The sequence below is a fragment of the Pungitius pungitius genome, chromosome 1 (genome assembly GCF_949316345.1).
Source record: "Pungitius pungitius chromosome 1, fPunPun2.1, whole genome shotgun sequence".
Classification (NCBI taxonomy): Eukaryota; Metazoa; Chordata; class Actinopteri; order Perciformes; family Gasterosteidae; genus Pungitius; species Pungitius pungitius.
Window position 1 is genome coordinate 10,993,499 of NC_084900.1, and position 20,169 is coordinate 11,013,667.

The window sequence follows — 20,169 nt, forward strand, 5'->3', positions numbered from 1 at the left end:
ATAGATATAGATAAAGATATATATATATATATATATATATATATATATATATAGATAGATAGATATAGATAGATATAGATAGATAGAGATATACATATATAGATAGATAAATATATATATATATATATATAAATACTTATTTGCAACTGTATCATGATGTCTCTCACAGTGGACATGCACTTACGATGACAATTTCAGACCCCTCCATGATTTCCAAGTGGGAGAACTTGCAAAATAGCAGGGTGTTCAAATACTTATTTTCCTCACTGTACCTATCTGTGGGGGATTGTCCTCTCGGTTGTTGTCTTAACCAGTTGAGCTTATTCACTGATGGATCGCTGCAGACAGAAGGTGAACGTCGGAGCAGAAGTAACGTTAACCAAATTAACCCAGCCTCCACCATGAGGTTTACGTTCAGATTGTTGATGAAAGTATTTGACAACTCTTTGATGGCTTGCTGTTTAATTTAAATTTAAATTCAGTTAGCTTAACCACACATTTTAAAGCGACTATTGAGATGAGGAAGAATCTTTTTCAAATGTAGATGTAATAAGTGCACATAAAGGGACTAAATATCCAAACAGTTTGAGAGCCACTGGTTTAGAAGTCAGTGACACCATGGGACCTTTGACCCTCCGACTCGCTGTGTGGAAAACAGTGTGCTTCCTTCTGTCAGCCCTTTGATGGCCGCCCCGACCCCCCCTTGTCCCATGGCGGGCGGGCGTTTGTTTGGACACCAACCTCCTAAAGTCCACTACCTACACCCCCCTATTGCTCACTCACACTCAAACACACACACACACACACACAGTCTGCTGAGTCAACGCTTGTGCAGGAAGGATGCAGTTGTTTTTACACCCCTGCTCAGGGTTGCTTGGTCGGGGGGGTAGATGGTAGAAAATGTACTGTTTGAAAAAGATGGGAGGACGAGGAATGGGGTCCAAGTGAGCCAGTTACTCGGTCTATTTAAACACCCTAATATACGTAATATATATTTATTTAGCAAAATACAGCCACTAAAGAGGTCAGTAAGTGTAGGGAGTCCCAGTGTCAGGACAGCTTTACTGGGCTGCTGCAAGCTAGTGAATGAATAAAAGAAACAACTCGTCTTCTTGTCTCCTCAGAGACGTTAAATCTTCCTTCTCGTAAACCGAGCGCCGTGGTTAACGATGAAGGTCGTTGTAGATTGGTGTGAAAGCCAGTCAGGCTACTCCGATACGGAACACAACAAGCCCAAACAAAAGGATACTTTTTTTTTTTTTTTTTAATTGAAATATGAACTTTATTTTACCCATACAAAATAAAAAGAATGTTAAAAGTTTACAATACAGTGTCAACTTCAACTGTGTATTCGGAAACATTTCATACTGAGACCGACACATGAATGGGAGCCCCATCTCTGTCCCCATTGGATACATTTAAAACTATCTAAAAGAGGCGGGGAGAAAAAAAATGCTGTGAATAGAAATGAGAGGACAAACGGAGACAAACAACTTTAAAAACAAAGTTATGGTCCAAGAGTCACAGTATACTTCTGATGGGCAACTAAGGGGAATTTAATAGTTGTATAAAGAAAAAAAATACAAAAGCCAACTGCCAGAGCAACTGACCCCTGACAATGTGAAAAACAAAAAGAAGTGTAGATGTAATGATTAAACCGCTGATATGGTTGACTTCATGGCTGTGGTCGTAGAGGTTTATAGTTCTCTTGATAAAAACGTGAATTAAAAGTAGAAAACCAGTTCCAGAAAGCTGTGGTTTAGCTAACCTTCAGTAAAAATACACCTGCTTCCTTGTTTATGTTACAGCCGGACTGATTTGACAGACAAAGCCGGGAAGTACACGTCCCAACGGCACTACTTCCAGGCAATGGAACTCCTCCCAGCCTGCGAGTGAGTATCAGAGGCCGGCTCACGGCCCGCTCTGCCACTAACAGGAGACATTTTCCAACTTGTTTGTTCCCTTCGTGAGTCTATAGTGAATGAATGGGGAAGAAAGAAAAGTGCCAAAAGAAGAAGAAAAAAAAGCTACAAAGCAACACAAACTACACCTATCCGGTCTGCGGGGGCCTCACGGCAAAAAGAGTGACTGCCATTTTTTTTTTATAGTCAAAATTGAACTGACTCATTAAAAAACATCCTCATTCGACGAAAAAAAACGTCTTTTTTAAAAAAGGAAATAAAATTAAAACACAATGTACAACCAGTTTTGTGAGTCCTGCAATGGCGTCTTTTTGCATCCGGGGTGATGAAGAGTCTTTCCCTCCTCTGCAAGAAGCAGCCGCCGCCGCAACAACTTGAAAGCAAATTGAAAATAATGTGGGAAGGGGTACGTGTGTCTGTGTGTGTGGGAGGAAGAGGAGGGAGCTAAGAGTCATAGTCTTCGTCGTCGTCGTCGTCCTCCTCGTTTTTGTGTGGCCCGGGGGCAGGGGGAGGCGGTGCGAAGGCCATACCGCCCTCTGGCTGTGCGGGAGCCATGCTGCCCATTTGCATGTACTGGGGGGGCGCGTTTGAGCTGCGGGAGGGGAGGGAATGAGGCAGAGGTGTAAACCAGATGTTAGGGGACAATCAAGTTAAATATACCCCGCTAACCATTCATAAATCAATGTGGTGCCATTTCTTATTTAGGGAATCTTTGCATGTTATGTTAGCCTTATTCCAAAATGGATTGAATTCATTTTTTGCCTCAAAACACCCCATAATGACAAAGTGAAAAAATACCTTTTGTTCAACCAAACCATTTTAGTCTTGACTTTTTCCTGTGCATTGCAGTGTGATTGTAAACTCTTTTGCCCTGGTGCACCTTCAGGGAAGCATACTTTTTTTAGACTGATATGCCGTAATAAACAAAGACTAAATATGTTTTTTAGCCATGACGAGACAGGACCAACCTGACAAGGGTCTCAATATCAAAAAATGCCCATCTGAGGAAGGAAAAAGACAAGACTAAAATTGTTTAGTTTAATAAATATATTTTTTTTAAAACACTCTTTTCTTCCCATCACCTTCTACCTTCTCTCTCTCACAACTCGAGTAATGTTTTTTTAAATACCCATACCTAGAAAGCTGTGTTCTTAGTTGTACTGCAATGTTTCTATTAAGAAGCTGCATTACACTCAGTAAAACAGCATCTTTATTAATCAGATGATATTAAACAATAATACACTTAATTTGGGTCCGTACCTGTGGAACTTGGATGCGGTCTGCTGATTTGTGCTGGACTGAGAGCCGTCCTCCTCGTCCCCATCAGTCTCGCTTTCTTCAGAGTCGTCCTGTGTACGGCAGAACAAATGCCCCAGTCAGCCAGTGACACACACAGACACACAATCAGATTATTCTGCTTGTGATGCGCATTTCTCCTCTAAAATATAATTTCAGTGCTCCAAAAGGAAAGCAAGATACAACTAGACCCCCACCTCTTGCTCAGACTCTGTACCGGACAACTTCTTGTCCTTGCTTTTGGAGCCAGCTCCACCATTTTTACGACCAGACCCAGGTTTTCTTCCCCTGGAGGTCAGAAAAATGGTAAAAGAAACAAAACGTTATGTGAGATAAGCAGACAAGGGAGAAAATGTAGTCAACACTGCTGGGGAAATTACTTTTACCATCTTATGGTTAAAGGGACAGTTTCTTTGAAAAGCTTAGACTATGCCTCTAAGTATACAAAAGTACTTTAAATTTAATCTGAGAAAAGTTAATTTATGTGTCATTATCCGCCAAGCTGCGATGCTTCATTTGACAGACAATTCTCTGCAATCTCGTGTTTTTCGCTTCCTCTTTCTCCGGTAATCCACAATCATGTGAACAAAAAGGAAAACAGTGCTAGAGTAAAAATCGGAAGGATGACAAACATTTTGCTTTTCTCAATTTCTTTTTACAGGAGAAGTTGTTCCTGGAAAAGGCAGCAATAACTCTCCCCGAGTCAATGTCAACAGGATTAATGAGTCAGAATCAGCAGTGCATGTGGAACAAAGCCTTTCCCGATGTCGGATTCTACAGCGTTGACTGTAGACCCTTTAGCAGTATGCTGTTAGTGAATGGGAGGAAGACATTACCCCATGGCACCGACTCTGCCTGAGCTTTTTAAATTGCATATGTAGGCACTCCATACAGGAGCATACTTCATCAGTCGGGTTGAAAGCAACACCGTTGATTGCTAGTTTACCGGACCACGGGTTATACCGACACATTTCTACTTTGAAAGGGTTGAGACCCCAGAACATCAGTCAACTTTTCAAATATTGATTCAGACAAATATGCGACAACCAGACATGTAGCTCGTGACAGTTTTGATTCATGATTTAAAGCTTGCTAACATTGGATGTAACCAGGTCTAAACCTACATGTTGCTCAGAGAGAGACAGAGACGCGCACACATACCTGCGTGGTATTTTTTCTCCTCCCCCCTCCGTGTGGTTCTCATCCCCCTCGCCCTGCATGTCCGGTACCGTGGCAACTAGGTCTTTCAAGAAATCAAACTGTTGCTCCAGCTCAATACACTGCTTTCTGTGGACACACAACATTAGATCAGTTTGTGGATGCTGAAAGTTTACAAAAAAGTATTAATGTCTCACTCACACACACACACACACACACACAGAAAAGATAAATGGCAACTATATAGTAATTTCAAAGGAAGTAAGCATATTTTCAGCTTAACGTATGCAAAACCAAGTCCCTTAAATATGGGTTCCTGTTATTATTTGGCTGCCTGATTCACATCTGTTGTTAATCGGTCACAATGAACTGTGCAGAGGATGACCCCCTTAGAACTAGTCTAACTCCAAAACATTGCAACAAAGAGCAGATTTGTTATCAAGACGCACACAAGATACGAAAACTTACAGATGCGATGTTGTCATCGTCTTTGCATTCCTAGACTGGGTGACTTGACAGGCCTTTGTAAGCAATGATTCCAAAAAAAGCTCCAGGGCTCTCGCTGGCATCTTAAATGAAGGAAATGACGATGCAGGAGGTCTGTGTTCCTTATTTGAAATAAGACCAGAGAGAATGCCGATCCACCACTTGTAGAGAGTCAAGCTTGGATGACATTTTTCAATTATAGATTCCTAAATGTTTTGTCAACATACTCGTAGTTTAGACATTGTGAAATATATTATGCACATTACAAGTTCCCAAAAGTCCAAAATGCCTTAAAATATCTGCTTTTCTCTGGACACCATTCCACAAACCCGTGGGACATGCACACAGGAGATTTTGGGCAAGAAGGATACAAATAATAACAGGTACTGCTGCAGCCACTTTGCCTATTTCTTCATCCGTCTGCATAATCTTCTTAATCCGTGCCTGAAAGGGGGAAAGAAGAAGTGTTACGTCTGTTTTACCTGGACAACCTTACACAAACTTCTGATGACAAATCCGACTTTAAAGACAAATGTATGGATCAATCCCCAACTCTCGTTATCTAAATTAACAATAGACGGTGAATCAGAACACAAGTTGAGATCGTTGCGATGATCTAACAACTCCAATGGCATGTACCGTTGTAGAACTATTCCCGACTCTACAGTCTATGCAGTCAAAAGTTTGCTAAATGTCCCCACACAAACAACACACAGCTCAGATGTAACAGCCTTCAGGCTCACTTAGCCTGGCATGCTAAAAACAACGAGAAGCGGTGGAGCCGCTAACTTGCGCCGCACGGCTCAAATGTACCATAGCTAACTCCGGAGAGGAAAGTAAGTTGGTCCATTGCATTAATGCAACAAAGTATATATGATGGCACGAGTACATTCAACATTTGATTGGTGACGGCTCGCTTTAGCTGGTTAGTTTGTGAGCACTCTCGGCAACACAATAGGCCGAATTCCAGTTAAGCTAAATAAGTTAGCTTTCCTCCATACAGTTTGCTAACGTTGTACAGTCTTGACACCGGTTCGGCCCAGTTTAAACTTACCGGAGGGAATCTGGCGTTGTATTTCTTCTTCTTGCTAGGCATAATTAAATCACGTAGGTGGCTGACTTAAAATAAAATGCAATATATACTGGAATATGGGTCTATGTCATACATAAATCACCTCCACCTCACACACACTAGACAGCGATAGCTCCCAGCTAGCTCGTTAGCACATCGTCAGCCGTTGCCTGACCGGTCCGCCTAGTTCCGCAGGGTCACAGCGCCGTCTTTTTTGGTGCCACTTTGTACAGAAGTTTGATGTTTGACGTACGTTACTATTATTTTTAGCTAAAAATGTTAATCAATTACAGGGCACTAACGATGACATGTACAATTATATATAGGCCATAACATCTGGTATATTGTAATTTAATAGTTTAATGGTATGTTATGGTTTAAATCAACACTGCTTGAATAAAAACTCCTTTGATTAGTCATTACAACTTCAGAACCATTCGACTTTATTTCTGTCGTAGGTCATTCACCATAACAAACAGCATGTTTTCATTTCGATCTCTGATTTCGAGGACGTGTGAACTGCAGAGCGAGAATTTACCGCACCGCGACGTAGCTGCGAGCAAATAGACGCCCACGAATACCTTCACCCAGTGTTGCCAATCTAGCAACTTTATTGCAAGATTCAGCAACTTTTCAGAGTTGGGCCATAATTTTAAAAATTATAAGCACCTAGAAAATGTTGCTATTTCAACTTTTGTAAAGTGGCTCAAATGCAAAAATACACGCAGTTTCCCTCTAAATGATAGCAGAACAACATATGCCTGGCTGCAAAAGTATATTGTAAGTGGCTTCAAACGCATGCGCACAGCTCGTGCACACATCATTATTTGAGTTAAGTTGCTTGTTCAATAAAATATCATATATACCTTGTACCTATGTACCGTGTACCTATAATTGTTGATATGTTAAATGTTTCATCAGAGCATGTTAACTAACTACCAATAGACTGCTTAAAACGTGTTCAAAATTGTTCCGAATCCGTAGGTTACTTAAAAATAAAAAAAATTAAATGTTCAATATGTGTATCGTGCAATTGTTCAATGAACATAAATGTTGTGTTTAAAATGTATATTACTTCTACAAATAAAAATTTGAGATAATAAACAAACTAAACTAACAAATGTCAAATCATATTTGTTGCCACGATGGACAGTCAATTTGAGTAACGATAACTTGTATCCTACAAAATGACGCAGTTTAACGCAATGATGTCATCACGCAATGACATCACAACGTCATTTGGTGACTAGACCTCAAACAACTGCCCCGGATAATTTGTTGGCGACACTGCCTCCACAAGCCGTGTTGTGCGAAGGAGCAACACTGGACAACAAGACCCAACACCCTCGGGTAGGTTTGCCCTCCGGCTGCGGAGTCTGTGACCATGTGTTAAGTCTCACTTCGTCTTCATGGACGTTGTGAAGTCACGATGATCATAAACTGTCTGTAAAGGGATAGAAACTCCAAATGAAATAGTCAAGAAGACGAACATGATCGATCGGCTAGCTAGCTGGCGAGCGACAATTAGGATGGCGGGTCAATTTAAAACATCGTGTCTAGCCAAACCTCGACTATATATTAAACACAGACAATGTGGATAGACAGTTATTATGTTTTGTTAAAATTATTAGTAATGGATAAACGTTAGCTATTGAGCAGTTGTTGCTAATGTGGCCGGCTAACGTTAGCAGGTGGCGTTAGCAGCTCTAGTAAAAATCCACTTTTGTCTCGATTCAGAAGTGCCGCATACTATTACAGAGTGTGCACCTGTGGTCCAGTGCAGTTTATAATGCATAAGAAGCCCCCTCTTCCCACAGGACTAGCGCTGTAGCCAGAAACACCGACTCCATCATGGAGGAGGAAGGGCCCCCTGTAGAAGGCGACGCGGTGACCCCCTTCGCTGCAGAGACTTACGCCGCAGAGGCCATGGCTGCCGACATGGACCCGTGGATCGTGTTCGACTCGAGAAGAACGCCCAGGTCCGAGTTCGATGCCTGGCTGGAGAACAACGGGCCCTCGCAGGTGAACCGATTTGGCGATGAGAAAAGTGGTGTCAGTCCGGTGGGCTGGATCGCGGTACTGGGCCTGAACCACTGCCCCAGCAGCGGGGATGTCGCGGGTCTCCAGGAGAGCTGGGAGAAACTTTTGGCCAGCGGCCGGCCGGTCAGCTTCCAGACCGTGAAGGAGCTGGCTCTGAACCACGGAGTGCTCTCAGGCAAGTGGCTGATGCACTTGGACTCTGGTTTCAAGTTGGACCACGCCTGGGAGTGTGTTGCCAGAGCAGCCCTGGATGGCAAGATCTCGCTGGTCAAAGTCAGTCCACACAATCCCAACGGAGAGGGCAAGCAGGTCATTTGTGCCTACAACCAAGACTTCACTGACGAGAGCGAGGTGGTAAGGCTGGACAACATCATCCGTGCCACAGGGGTCAAATGCGGCCTCACCTACAAGCCAGACGTGTACACGTACCTGGGAATCTACCGAAACAACCGCTGGAAACTGTGTCCAACCATTTATGAGAGCAAATTTGACCTGGAACGTGTGCCGCGGCGTTCTCACATTATCAGCAGAGTCACCAATCTCGAGGTGACTTGAGCTTGTTGGAACAGGAGGATTGTGGAATGAGTAAATGGAGTGACGCCGGGCTGTGCAGTTAATCACCCACGAATTTTGATCTAATTTTTTATAAACGTAGCATAAGATCTATCTTAACTTTTCCAATTGACCTGTTTATTTTGTGGGGGGCAGGGCGCGTGTTTTGAGAAATTTCAGAGAAATCTTAATTTGTAAGCAGAGGAAAACATTTTGTTTACAGTATTCATTAGTTGGGCCAGTGTTGCCAAATAAAACCTACTTTTGAAGACCATCTTAGTATGTTGTGGTTTTTATTTTTTTTGACTGAATCATTTATTACAGCAAGAAGGCATATACTATAATCTGCTAGATCAGAAAACAGCGTTATTTTACTTGAAGCATCTTTTACTACAGAAAATTAGGTAGATACAAAATCAGCGCTATAAGCATGCACTTAATTGTTTGATAACTTCTGTGTAGACCTTAATTTGGTTCAAAACACATTACTACATTTTGTTGAGACTCAACAAAGGCACCTGTATGAGAAGGTGGTCAGTGACCATCAGAAAACATTCATGGAGATACTGAATCACAGGGACGATAGGATCATTTGCATAGACACCTCAGACCGACCACTTTGTTTGAAATCAAAAGGAAGACCAAACGTACACATTTCAGAGTGAATTACAGTAACACTGACGGGAGCTACCCAAACGGCTTCAATGATGAGTACACAAGCATGGCTAACTTGTTCCACAGGAATCTGAAAAGAGGCCACTGGCAGAGCATCTGCTCACACTGCGTTTAAGAATTGATTTAAGGGCGATGCAGTTTCAAAACAATCCTGTAATATCATTACCAGCTAAACTATACAAAGCAGGATAAGGGCACTAATTGAAAAACATAAAGAGCCTTTGCCTCGGAGAGCAGTTTTGCTACATTCTGCCTCTGAAAGCTCTTATGTTTCAATTCAGAACTTAAAGGCCAGATTTGAGTGGTCTATGTAAATATGTCCTTCAAAAATAAACATAAAAAGAATCCCTTTGTGACACTTTAAGTTGGGTGTCCGGAGACAAACCCAGCTTGGCTTCCACTGTTAAAAATGGAAATCAGGCGGTCCTCGTCAGCCGACATCAACTCGTCGAACTCGTCCAGCATAGCGGGCCGTTGGTTCATGTTGCCGGATGCCATGTCAATCATGCCCTCGTTCTGGAGCAGGTGGACGATGCTATTGGGGTAATTCATCCAGGTGCTTCCTGGGATGCTGCCAGCGTCGCAAGTGTTCTGGGACGCCGCGATGGAACCGCCGGGCGGGGCGGCCTGCTGACACGAATCTTGCGCCAACATCGAGGTGCCATTCCCGCACTCGTTCAGGAGGGCGGGATTCAGGAGGTCCTCGAAGTCATCCATGTTGAGCTGGTCCAGGGTGCCTTGCGCCTGGGCTTCGGAAAAGCTAGGGAACTCTGGGATATCGTCGTCAGCGATCGGCGGGTGTAAGGCCGGAGAAGATGTGGTGTCCTGTACTGGGGCCGATGACGCCGGGAAATACTGGTGGAGGTCTGACAGGTTGACGGTTGAGTATACCTGGTCGCCAGTTGACGGTGTGGTAACGGAGCGGGAGGTTGGGACCTGGCTCATTGTAAAGTTGGGCACTGGGGTGGCTTTGGGGCCCAGGTTTAGGCTCTCCATGATTGCCCACGTCGCGTTTGTGGTTGCAGCGGAGTTGGAGGCCTCCACCTTGGGCTGGACCGAAAGCTGACCCGGTTGATACAAGTACGAAGAATGGGGCTTCGCTCCACTGGCACCAGGGGGGGGCGCCGCTGATGGAGACATACAAGTGTTACTGCTACACGTATTCAAAAGCCACCTTGCCGTCTTGCAGAAAAATGAAACGACAGACTCACTAGCTTGTGGGTTCATTGATTGAAGCTTGGCTGGGGCAGTCCTCTTTGGGGTGATGTGGCGTCTTTCTTGTGGCCCGGTCACTGAATTAGAAATGGATGTGGTTACATTACTTTTCAACAAAAAATAAACCTTCACTGATGTACTTTATTATAAATAATGCAGAGAAGAGAGACAGATCTCTGATCTCATCAACCTACCACTAGATAGCATGGACCCCAGCTTCAGGCTCTGGAAAATGTCCCGTGTACACTTTCTCTTCTGATTCAGCAAGTATTCATCTGAAGGGGAGCGTATTTAATAAGCAATTAGATAAGGTCAAGCAGAAATGTCCTGTTGTTCCTGTTCAATACCTTTAGGAAGAGCTTCCATCAGTAATGTATTTCACATCCTATGGAATGAACATCGGCTCTCACCTGGGTCAGCCGGCAGGTACTGGAAGTCCATGGGTTCGCTGACCTCGCGGTCCGAGGGCCGGCGGAGCTGCATCTTGACTCTGATAGGCTCCCTGAGGTTAGCTTCAGGGTACGGAGGTGTGCGGAACACAATAGCCACCTGCCTGTGGACGTCGGCCTGGGAGAAAGTGCCCTTCCCCTCCCAGGAGTCCTGGAAGAAGCGCACCTCGATGTCCTCTGCAGAGGAAAAGAACAAATGGGGAAATTCAAGCGGCAGTTGCCCCACTGGCAACAAGACCTCAGGTTTTGGTTTCCAAATCAGGAAATACAGTCGCTATTTTCACCCTCGATTTTGAAGTTATCAGGTGCAGTTTGTGTCAGCTTGATAATGAAAATGTAACACAGGGGATAAAAGCTTTAATACACAAAAATCTTATTTGTACTTAGAGTTTATATGTTACTAAGTGTTATCAGCTATTGGTTCCCCCCTGGAGTCCTGGTCTACAACCTCTTAGTAATCTTTCAGTAAAGAAAGAAGAATAAGCCAATTTCAGGCAAAAGACTGATCTATGAGAACAATTCTTTGGTGCTCGGTTGATAATAAAAAAAAAAAATTGGAAGCAAGTATTTTGGTGAGAGATAATCCAAAGAAGGGAAACAGGAGGAGAAGTTGCCACGACGCAGGGAGGCAGATTGTTTAAACAGCACGATTAGCGTACTGCCAACAACATCAGGCACGCACACACACACACACACACACACACACACACACACACACACACACACACACACACACACACACACACACACACACACACACACACACACACACACACACACACACACACACACACACACACACACACACAATGGGAGGCGGTTAATCAGCATGATACACATATCACATATATTTATTAGAAAGGAGAAGCGGAAAAGTGGAGTGTTTGTGATTGAAGAACACAGAGCTGATGTGTCTGCTCTGCATTGCCCAGCACCGTGTGACAGGCAGCGAAACCTCACAAGTGGTGGCCAAAAATATACTTCATACGGGTTGTGTGGAGAATGTGTTATTGAAGAGCAGAGTTTTTTATTTCGATGAAATGTATATTTAGAGCACCAAACTTTTCATCCCCATTTTGGCCCTCGATCAAGATAAAAAAAACACAAGTTTTAGGTAGTTAAAATGTTTTTTTTAAGCTAAAAACACCATAAATGATGCCAGCTCTTGGGACAGGAAAGCACATTAAAAAAAGCCTCAAACAGAGTGGCTTATCATTCTTGTAGGGTCATCACAAGTGTAACACATTTTATATTAAACATCAATGATCCACCATTCAAGTAAAAACATGTATTAGTGTGGCTTAAAGGTGCTTTATAGAACATTCAGATTATTTGCATAGCAGCAAAGAACTATTTTGTGGTATTGACCCACCAGTCGCCCCTCAGGTAAACACTGTTTTGCTCTGTTACCTGCTAACCATCGGCTAAAATTCCACATTTAGCTCCCTTGTGATCAATTTAGAATGAATGGTCACTAATAAATAGGACAATCCCTGCAGAAAAAAACAAAGGCTGAACCATCGTATTACAAATATATAGAGTATGCAACTCCGTTTCATCAATAGTGATATAGAGTCATTCATGACCCGGCAGGGTGTGGTCAACCGCCATTTCATCACCTCCACTCATTGAACATAGAAACCCAGTGTGAACCTGGAGGCAGTCAGCGCATGTTTCTATCTGTATTTCTGACCAGTACACACAGTATAGACGTACTGTACCTTTTTGCACTTTATCACACAGCAGAAAGATTTCGTCGCCTCCTTTGCAGCTGCCAGAGTTGCGGTTGACTCTGCAGATCTTCAGCTCAGCTGTGTTTGGGGCCCCTTTAAGAGAGGTAAAGCATTCTTTTATGCATAGGGATACAAATGAATACAACACACAGGCTTTAGGTTTACAACAGACATCTTTTAAATGAAGAGGAATTTGGGCTGCAAAGGACAAGTTAATATCACAGAGCTCAAGCTGCCAAGAATTTTCCTTCCCTTCAATTGCATTTTTACCGGTTTGTAGATAAAAGCACTGGGAGCAGTTTAAATCGTTAGTGTTTTAGGCAAAACGCTAATTGCTCACTTTGTCTACTGTGAGTTTAAAAGCATCATCATTTTTATTGAGCATGACTGCCACACAGCACCATGGAAACTCTATAGACACAATACATAACTTTACTAATCTTAATAAATTAAAATGGCTCCAGGCCAAGGGCCTGCATTCTTTATACATAGACTATGTCTAAATAGAGCTCTTTATTGGGTAGCGCTAAGCAGAAGAAGAGGAATTGATCCGATTGAGGCTTGTTTTTTGTACATTTTTAGGCTTACAAGAAAGGTTCCAAAGCAAAGAGGAACAAACAGTATCTAAGTGTGTCAAAGGTTACAAAGCAAGAACAGGTTGGAGTGGGAACCTTCTTACAATACATGTTGGAGATGGGTTAGTGCTTGTGTGTGCACACGTGTTTGTGTGGCCCACTTACTGTTGTCATAGATGGGTTGCGATACCACCGGCTCCAGAGGGATCTGTTCCCCTGAAGCCAGAGTGAATGAGGCCTGGAAGCAAAGACGGACCGAGTTCAAGTCAAACTCCTCCTCCCACACCTTCGCCTCGGGGACTGCAGCCAAGACACACAGAGGAAATGGAAGGACGCCCAATCAGGCAAACACAGCGGTGCGGCAGAGCACTGCATCCTGTCATGTGTAGGTTATCAGGGTTAAATCAGCCAGGAATGATGCTAACACATCAAACTTCCTGTTAAACCCCTGCTTTTTGTAAAAACACAAAATGATGAAAGGCTTTTAAAGTTTCTTTTTGGAAGACGGTGAATAACAGAAATAGCCGTTGGAGCTCAGAGACGCGATGGACTCTCTCCACGCAGCACATTTACTTTGGTCATAGACGTGGCAGAGAAAGGCCAACACAGAAAGTGCTTTGTGCACCCTCCTCTTTAAGCACCGCCACTTACTGTTGAAGGGGTTATTATTGGTCTGCAGCCTGCAGGTGATGGCCTCATTCACATCCTTCTTCTTTACACACTGAATGCCCAGATTCTGAAAACTGTAATCAAATGCAGTGTTGGCAAAAAATAATATAGATTACACTTAAAACTGAAGATCAATTTGTAGGTGTCTAAAATAGGTCTTGCTGCTGCCCCCGTCCACATCACTGGTTCTAACCTCTTATCAATGCGTTACCATACATTCTTCGATGTGAACAGGTGACCTAATCAGTCCGTATCATCAGGGCAGTGCAAGCTGTTAGTTCAACCTTCATCACGCTCTTGGTAAACACAGCTCTCTGTGCTCAGAAATATGGTCAAAGGATGTAATATGAGGTTGAACCGTTATCTAAATAAAAGTATGTTGTGGGTTGCTGCGCTTTCTTTCCTTCCTCTTTACCTTTAACATCATCACACAGGACACCTTTCAGACTGAAAGGCAGCAAAGCAAGGAGAGGTCACCTCGACTTGGTCGTTAGGTGGGTTACGCGGTTAATGTTTCACTCTTCTCCAAACCCTCAAACTTTTAGCACGCCGACAGCAAACACGTCACCTCCCAAAAATGATGCCGTCCTTATCTAGAGCGGTCTTGAAACAAACGCCACTTTGTTTTAATGTCGAGCTGCAGCTCACCGCACCCCCCCCCCCGCCCGACCTTCCGCGGCCCCGTGTACCTGTGTACTCGTCTCTCTTGCAGGTCCGCCTCGTAGTAGCCGTGTTTGCAGTCTTTCCCCACCAGTTCGTGGGGGTGGGGCTTGTGCGGTGCATTCTTTGTCACTAACGAGATGCGCACACGCAGGGGGCCGCTGTAGTTGTGAACCTGTAGGAGGAACGTGTTGCATTTTAATGACTCCAAATGTATCTTGCAATGTAATATAGTCCATATTCCACATTGTCAGGAAAGGCTAGCTTCTTAAACTGGGAACAATATTTTTAAAGAAAACAAGTAAGTCCAAAGGAGTAGAGTGTGTGGGATATATAATATTATTTCATCTGTTTTACTATATGAATCCTACATATAAATGTAAATGACAATAGACACAAACCTATAAAGTATAAAGAAAAGAAAGTGAAACAATGATAATAATAACAGACCAACAAAAGAAACAACTCCTTAATAATAATAATAATAATAATGGGACAAGTACTAAAGAAAATTAGCCGCTAGCCTGATTGTCCAGATCAGAAAGAAATGTAATCAACCTACAGTACCAGCACCTTTTTGATTTATTTGTTATTGTATAATCTAAGCTACATTGAATGGATTCCAGCGGGAAGACATGCTCAAGCTCACCTTGATGGCTGGGTGGGTCTTAGTGCTTTCGTTGCTCTTCTCTCCGGGGATGCTGCCGGCTGAACGTCCCTCACACTTGTACCTGAACCTCATCCCCCTCTGCTTCGGCTGCTCGATGATTTCTATGTAGGGGCTCCCTCCTTGTACTGGGAGAGAAGGACACTGTGGCATAACTGAGGTGACACTGTATTTTTGGGCACATACAAGAAAACCCGCAGCATTCACATTGTGGACCCCTCCCTGTCTACACCGCTTAGCTCAAATCAGTGTGTCAACACAGCAATCGCCGGCACACACAGTGTGGAAATGTTTACTTGTGACGTCCAGTGCTGGTTCATATAGAACACTGAGAGTTTACGGGAACTTGCTTCTTACCTGGGTTGAGTGAGGGCATGACCCATCCGTACAAACCTGTGGTGGACAGAAATGGGAAGAGAAAAAAAGACTTGTCAACCAGTTGTTAGTGCAGTTTCTTTAGAGCGATTAGTGGTGTACCACCCGCAGTGCACGGGGGCAAAATCCCACGGCTGCTTCCAGCACATACTTGTGGTTTAGTAACAGTTTGTCATTCGTGCTATGGTCTGGCTGGAAATCTAACAGACAGTGCAGCATCAAAGGAGGTCAAAGGGGTGCTGAGACAAGCTAAATGGTTACTGAAAACCAGAATTACAAACTGTGTCAAGCGCAGAAAGTAAGTGAATAAAACAATGTGGAGGTGTAGGGTGGAGTACCGGTGTCCAATTACTCGCCTCGCAGCAAGGAGCCTCCATTATGGGCATCAAGCAGGTTCTGTTCTCAGGTTAATAAATTGTAAAGATTCATAAAAGTGAGGTGTGACAAAGGATGAGTTGTTCAAAGCTCCACCATTTAGCTTGTCGGACGTGTTTGATGTAGAAAGTATGAATGAGATGTTTTCCATGTTGTAACATCCTGCAGTCTTAACTCATAGTGTGGATCAAATGAGAATGTGTCCAGTCTTTTAGCTAAAGGATAACTTAAGGATACATAATATGGATTTTTGAATTAGACATGGTAATAGAGACAATGAGTGTGTAATAACTGCACTTATTATTATTTGAGACATCCTGGCCTAGTTACTGGCTCTGATGCAGTGAAAGTGAAAGTAAAATGTCGACCACCAGTTGGACTATTTAGCATCCAGACATGTGTGTGAGTCACTTTCACTCAGATTGCCATAACAAATGCGTGTCACTGATTTCACATATTGTTGCCATTTTTATGTTGATTTATTAAGTCATTTATGTTGTGTAATTTTCATTACTTTCAAAATCCCCCCCACAAATATGTTTACCACTGCAATAATATGTATATAACTACTAATAATACATCAAATTACATTCTTCACTCTTCTGATGAAGTAGAAACATGGGATGTCATTTAATCGGCCCAAATTAGTTTCCACCTTGGTATTCCTCTGTCCCACTGCCCGTGTGACACATGATTGACACCGAATTGAGGATGCATCCAGATAATTACCGTCCACTAATAAAAGAAGGTGGGCGGTTGCGGGCGGCGTGGACCAATCTAAATATAACGTGGTTTGTATTTGAAACCAATGCTACCTGGTGCATTATATGTCAGCGGAAGTAAATTCATTAACAAAGACAGAGTTTATACATTTGAATGTGTTTTGGACGTATTTACAATTTAAAAAAAAGACGTAATACCAACGAGGTTCGGCATCTTCAGGGGCCTGAGTGCACTTTATCCACGCGCAGTGTGAACACACGCCGCCGACATTACACACGTATATAACGTGTAATAAAAGTACAGCCACTCTTGCACCGGCGCGACGGCTCACTGCCCCGGGGAGCGGCAGACTCCTCCCGTTAGCGCAAACCCAGAGACAGCGGGGCTTTCCCCGTGCGCAGAAACAACTCCCCGTAGTTTCACCTCCACTGTCAGAAGAGAGTAAACAGGCCGAGAAGAGCGCCGCGATCCACTCACCCTCCATGGCTGTGTGCGCGCGTGTCCGACTTCCGCTTCTTCGTCGACGCAACTGTTTATCTTTAGTTTGTTTATTTGTTCGTTTCAGCTAAAACGAGCCGCAAGCACGACAGCGAGGACTCGGAAAACTTCTCGACATTGCTGTTGTGCCTCCGCCCACCTCTGTGCACGACGGCGGACCGACGGTAAAGCTGGACGACGCGGCGCCACTGCACGGCTTCCGGTGAAAGGTGCACACATAGTTTAGCTGTGTAGTTTTTTTACACATTTATCCGAAAATGTATGTGAATTCTCAGTACATCGGAAAATGCATACGTTGTATACACATACATGTGAAGTCATTCATAATAATAATAATTATAAGGACAAAAATGCTTGAAATGTGTGTTTTTTTTAATGTAGTCTATTGTATATAATCTGTGCACTTTGTATAGTAGTTCAAAAACTGCTTAAACGAGATTAAAAAAATGCATTTCTTATGAACTTTGTTGAAAGTATCAATTACATACCATTAAAAAATCTTCAAAGCATAAAAGTGCTTGACAGTTTTATATTTAATAACTAAGAATCAGTCGAGAACTAACTGATTAATTGAACACATTAATGGCGATGACACTTTTCAGTAAACAGTGATTACGTTACTAGTGATATTGTATGTAGTACTAACTAATAGTAATTGAACGTTTTTGTTTTGAAACTTTTATTCTGAAGGACAAAACTCATCTGTTTTCTTTGCCCTTGCTCTGCACTGTAACTTGCCACCACCCACTGAATAGTGCGGAAATACCCAGATGACGCACTTAAACAACAAGAAAATAAGTTGTGAGTGGGAGAGGCATTAACTTCAGGCTCTAGTCGAAACCTGGAGTGTTAGACTGGACCTCTGTGTCTCGGTATCGACAAGTAGTATCAATAAACACATAGGGCTCCTCCTGCTTCTGTTTAATCATTGTTATTTGTGTTTCACTTTATTTGTTCAACGGAATAAAAAGTCATACAAATGATGACCCCGCATACATACAATTCATGTTCTGACCAGAGGAGGGCGCTGTAGATGAATGTATCAGCACTCGACTTCTGCTGCCATCAACATGCATGTCCCAAATCATATTTGGAGACTCGAACTCAAATATTTGTTTTCTTTTCGATGTTTCTTAATTCAAAACTTGATGTAAGTAAATAAAAGTTTATCATGAATAAGCCAAAAAAAAACCTTCAATCAAATACATAACGATGTATATATATATTGTAGCGTTCCGTGCCAATAAGGAGTCAGGTTTATAATGAATTGGGTTTATTCTCTTCACACCAACCAAACACAGGTCTTCCAGCACACCCGACCCCCAACATTCGCGCCCAAAATCCCCGGAAGGGGCAGCACCCCAACCCTGGTCCACGCGACACTCACAGTAACAGAACCATATACATTTTGGAACTTCAGACACGCTACATTACCCCCCCCCCCCCCCCCCCCTTCTTAGGTCCTCGTCCCCGAGGACAAAGTCTTTAAGCCACAGTGGCGTCCGCCGCTTCCTCCTTGGTCGGCCCACGGGCGTCGTAATTTCTCGTTGCTCCCCGGTGTGTCCCCGGCCAGGTGGCTCCAATGCCGCAGGTGGCAAACTGCGTGCACTTGCGGTGTCCCCCGGGCTACCTGCGGCGACTTCCCGGTTAGGTGATGCTACGACGGGCATCCAAGGCGTTTCCTCCTCTTCCCCAGCTGTCTGAGGGGAGGCAATGCCCCGGTAAGGCGCCAGCCTGTCCCGGTGTAACGCCACCCGGCGCCCCCTGCCAGGCATCTGCACTCGGTAGACGACCTCTCCCAGCCGCTCCAGGACCAGACACGGCCCCACCCAGTGGCTATCCAGCTTAGGGCACCTGCCTTTCTTCCGTTTAGGAGTGTAGGTCCACACCAGCTCCCCAGCCGCGAAGTGTCGGCCCTTGGCACGGACATCATAATTTCTTTTCTGCCGCACGCCCGCACTACGCATTTGCCTGCGGGCATATGCATGTGCCGAGTCTAAGCGGTCCTGTAGTCGCCTGGCGTAGTCTGGGCCCGCAGGGACCCGCGGTGCATCCGGGGGTCGTCCAAAGGCCAGCTCCGCTGGCGTCCTCAACTCTCTGCCCAACATGAGGAGGGACGGTGTACATGAAGTGGAGTCATGGACTGCAGTGCGACACGCCATCAGGACCAGGGGCAAGTGCATATCCCAATCGCGCTGATGGTCGGCAGTCAGGATAGCTAGCTGTTCGCCCAGAGTGCGGTTGAATCTTTCCACTAATCCATCACTCTGGGGGTGGAGTGGTGTTGTACGGGTCTTTGTGATGCCCAGACGTGTACACATTGTGGCGAAAATCTTTGATTCGAAATTTCTCCCCTGGTCGCTATGGATTGACTCTGGCACCCCCAGCCTACTGATTATCCCCTCCACTAGGGCATCAACAATGGTCTCGGCCTCCTGGTCCTTAATGGCATAGGCCTCAGGCCATTTAGTGAAATAATCCACAGTAGCGAGTATGTAGCGATTGCCTCTGTCTGTGAGTGGGAGAGGCCCCAGCACATCTACCCCCAGCCGCTGCATGGGCTCCCCCACTGGGAACTGCTGCAGCTGAGCCCTGGACTGGCCCGGTGGTCCTTTGCGAGCAGTGCAGACATCACAGCACCGACAAAAGTCCTCAACGTCTCTCCTCAGCTGCCCCCAATAGAAGGCTTGACGGACCCGCCGGAGTGTTTTGGTCACCCCAAAGTGACCAGAGCCTGCAGAGCCATGCATGGCCTTGAGAACAGCCCCCTGCATCCCACTTCTGACACCAGTTGTAGCGTTCCGTGCCAATAAGGAGTCAGGTTTATAATGAATTGGGTTTATTCTCTTCACACCAACCAAACACAGGTCTTCCAGCACACCCGACCCCCAACATTCGCGCCCAAAATCCCCGGAAGGGGCGGCACCCCAACCCTGGTCCACGCGACACTCACAGTAACAGAACCATATACATTTTGGAACTTCAGACACGCTACAATATTTTTAAGGATGATTCTTATGATGTTATCG

General features: G+C 44.3%; 3 protein-coding genes across 4 annotated transcripts; 1 reads left to right on the forward strand and 2 right to left on the reverse strand.

Moving 5' to 3' along the window:
* Positions 1–1,580: 1,580 nt before the first annotated feature.
* Positions 1,581–6,172, reverse strand: drap1 (DR1-associated protein 1 (negative cofactor 2 alpha)). Its single transcript, XM_037480656.2, has 7 exons — positions 5,917–6,172; positions 5,234–5,306; positions 4,845–4,938; positions 4,380–4,505; positions 3,416–3,506; positions 3,183–3,271; positions 1,581–2,514 (listed from the first exon to the last, which is right to left on the reverse strand). The coding sequence occupies exons 1-7, from the start codon at positions 5,956–5,958 to the stop codon at positions 2,367–2,369; spliced, it is 663 nt and encodes a 220-aa protein (XP_037336553.1). The 5' UTR covers positions 5,959–6,172; the 3' UTR covers positions 1,581–2,366.
* Positions 6,173–7,134: 962 nt separating this feature from the next.
* c1h11orf68 (chromosome 1 C11orf68 homolog) lies at positions 7,135–8,800 on the forward strand. 2 transcript variants are annotated; one of them, XM_037479151.2, is made up of 2 exons: positions 7,135–7,284; positions 7,752–8,800. In XM_037479151.2, exon 2 carries the CDS (start codon positions 7,786–7,788, stop codon positions 8,527–8,529), a length of 744 nt encoding a protein of 247 aa, XP_037335048.1. In that variant the 5' UTR covers positions 7,135–7,284; positions 7,752–7,785; the 3' UTR covers positions 8,530–8,800. The 2 variants fall into 2 exon arrangements, with proteins under 2 accessions (XP_037335048.1, XP_037335049.1); XM_037479152.2 differs by having other exon boundaries at positions 7,157–7,284; positions 7,736–8,800.
* A 2-nt stretch (positions 8,801–8,802) lies between these two features.
* On the reverse strand, positions 8,803–17,306 carry rela (v-rel avian reticuloendotheliosis viral oncogene homolog A). Its single transcript, XM_037479150.2, has 11 exons — positions 17,120–17,306; positions 15,527–15,562; positions 15,152–15,297; positions 14,532–14,677; positions 13,825–13,916; positions 13,339–13,473; positions 12,587–12,691; positions 10,827–11,042; positions 10,611–10,691; positions 10,413–10,493; positions 8,803–10,328 (listed from the first exon to the last, which is right to left on the reverse strand). The coding sequence occupies exons 1-11, from the start codon at positions 17,124–17,126 to the stop codon at positions 9,562–9,564; spliced, it is 1,812 nt and encodes a 603-aa protein (XP_037335047.2). The 5' UTR covers positions 17,127–17,306; the 3' UTR covers positions 8,803–9,561.
* Between the last annotated feature and the right edge of the window lie 2,863 nt (positions 17,307–20,169).

What these genes read in the sequence shown, in the direction of transcription:
- c1h11orf68 (XM_037479151.2), top strand. Translation starts at nt 7,786, where the DNA reads ATGGAGGAGGAAGGGCCCCCTGTAGAAGGCGACGCGGTGACCCCCTTC.
- rela (XM_037479150.2), bottom strand. An exon ending in AGACCCACCCAGCCATCAAG is followed by an intron (nt 14,678 to 15,151) that starts GTGAGCTTGAGC and finishes TTCCTCCTACAG; the next exon opens with GTTCACAACTACAGCGGCCC. An exon ending in GCAACCCATCTATGACAACA is followed by an intron (nt 12,692 to 13,338) that starts GTAAGTGGGCCA and finishes CCTCTCTTAAAG; the next exon opens with GGGCCCCAAACACAGCTGAG.
- drap1 (XM_037480656.2), bottom strand. Translation starts at nt 5,958, where the DNA reads ATGCCTAGCAAGAAGAAGAAATACAACGCCAGATTCCCTCCG. An exon ending in ACAACGCCAGATTCCCTCCG is followed by an intron (nt 5,307 to 5,916) that starts GTAAGTTTAAAC and finishes TCCCCCTTTCAG; the next exon opens with GCACGGATTAAGAAGATTAT. An exon ending in AGCAGTACCTGTTATTATTT is followed by an intron (nt 4,939 to 5,233) that starts GTATCCTTCTTG and finishes TTAAGATGCCAG; the next exon opens with CGAGAGCCCTGGAGCTTTTT.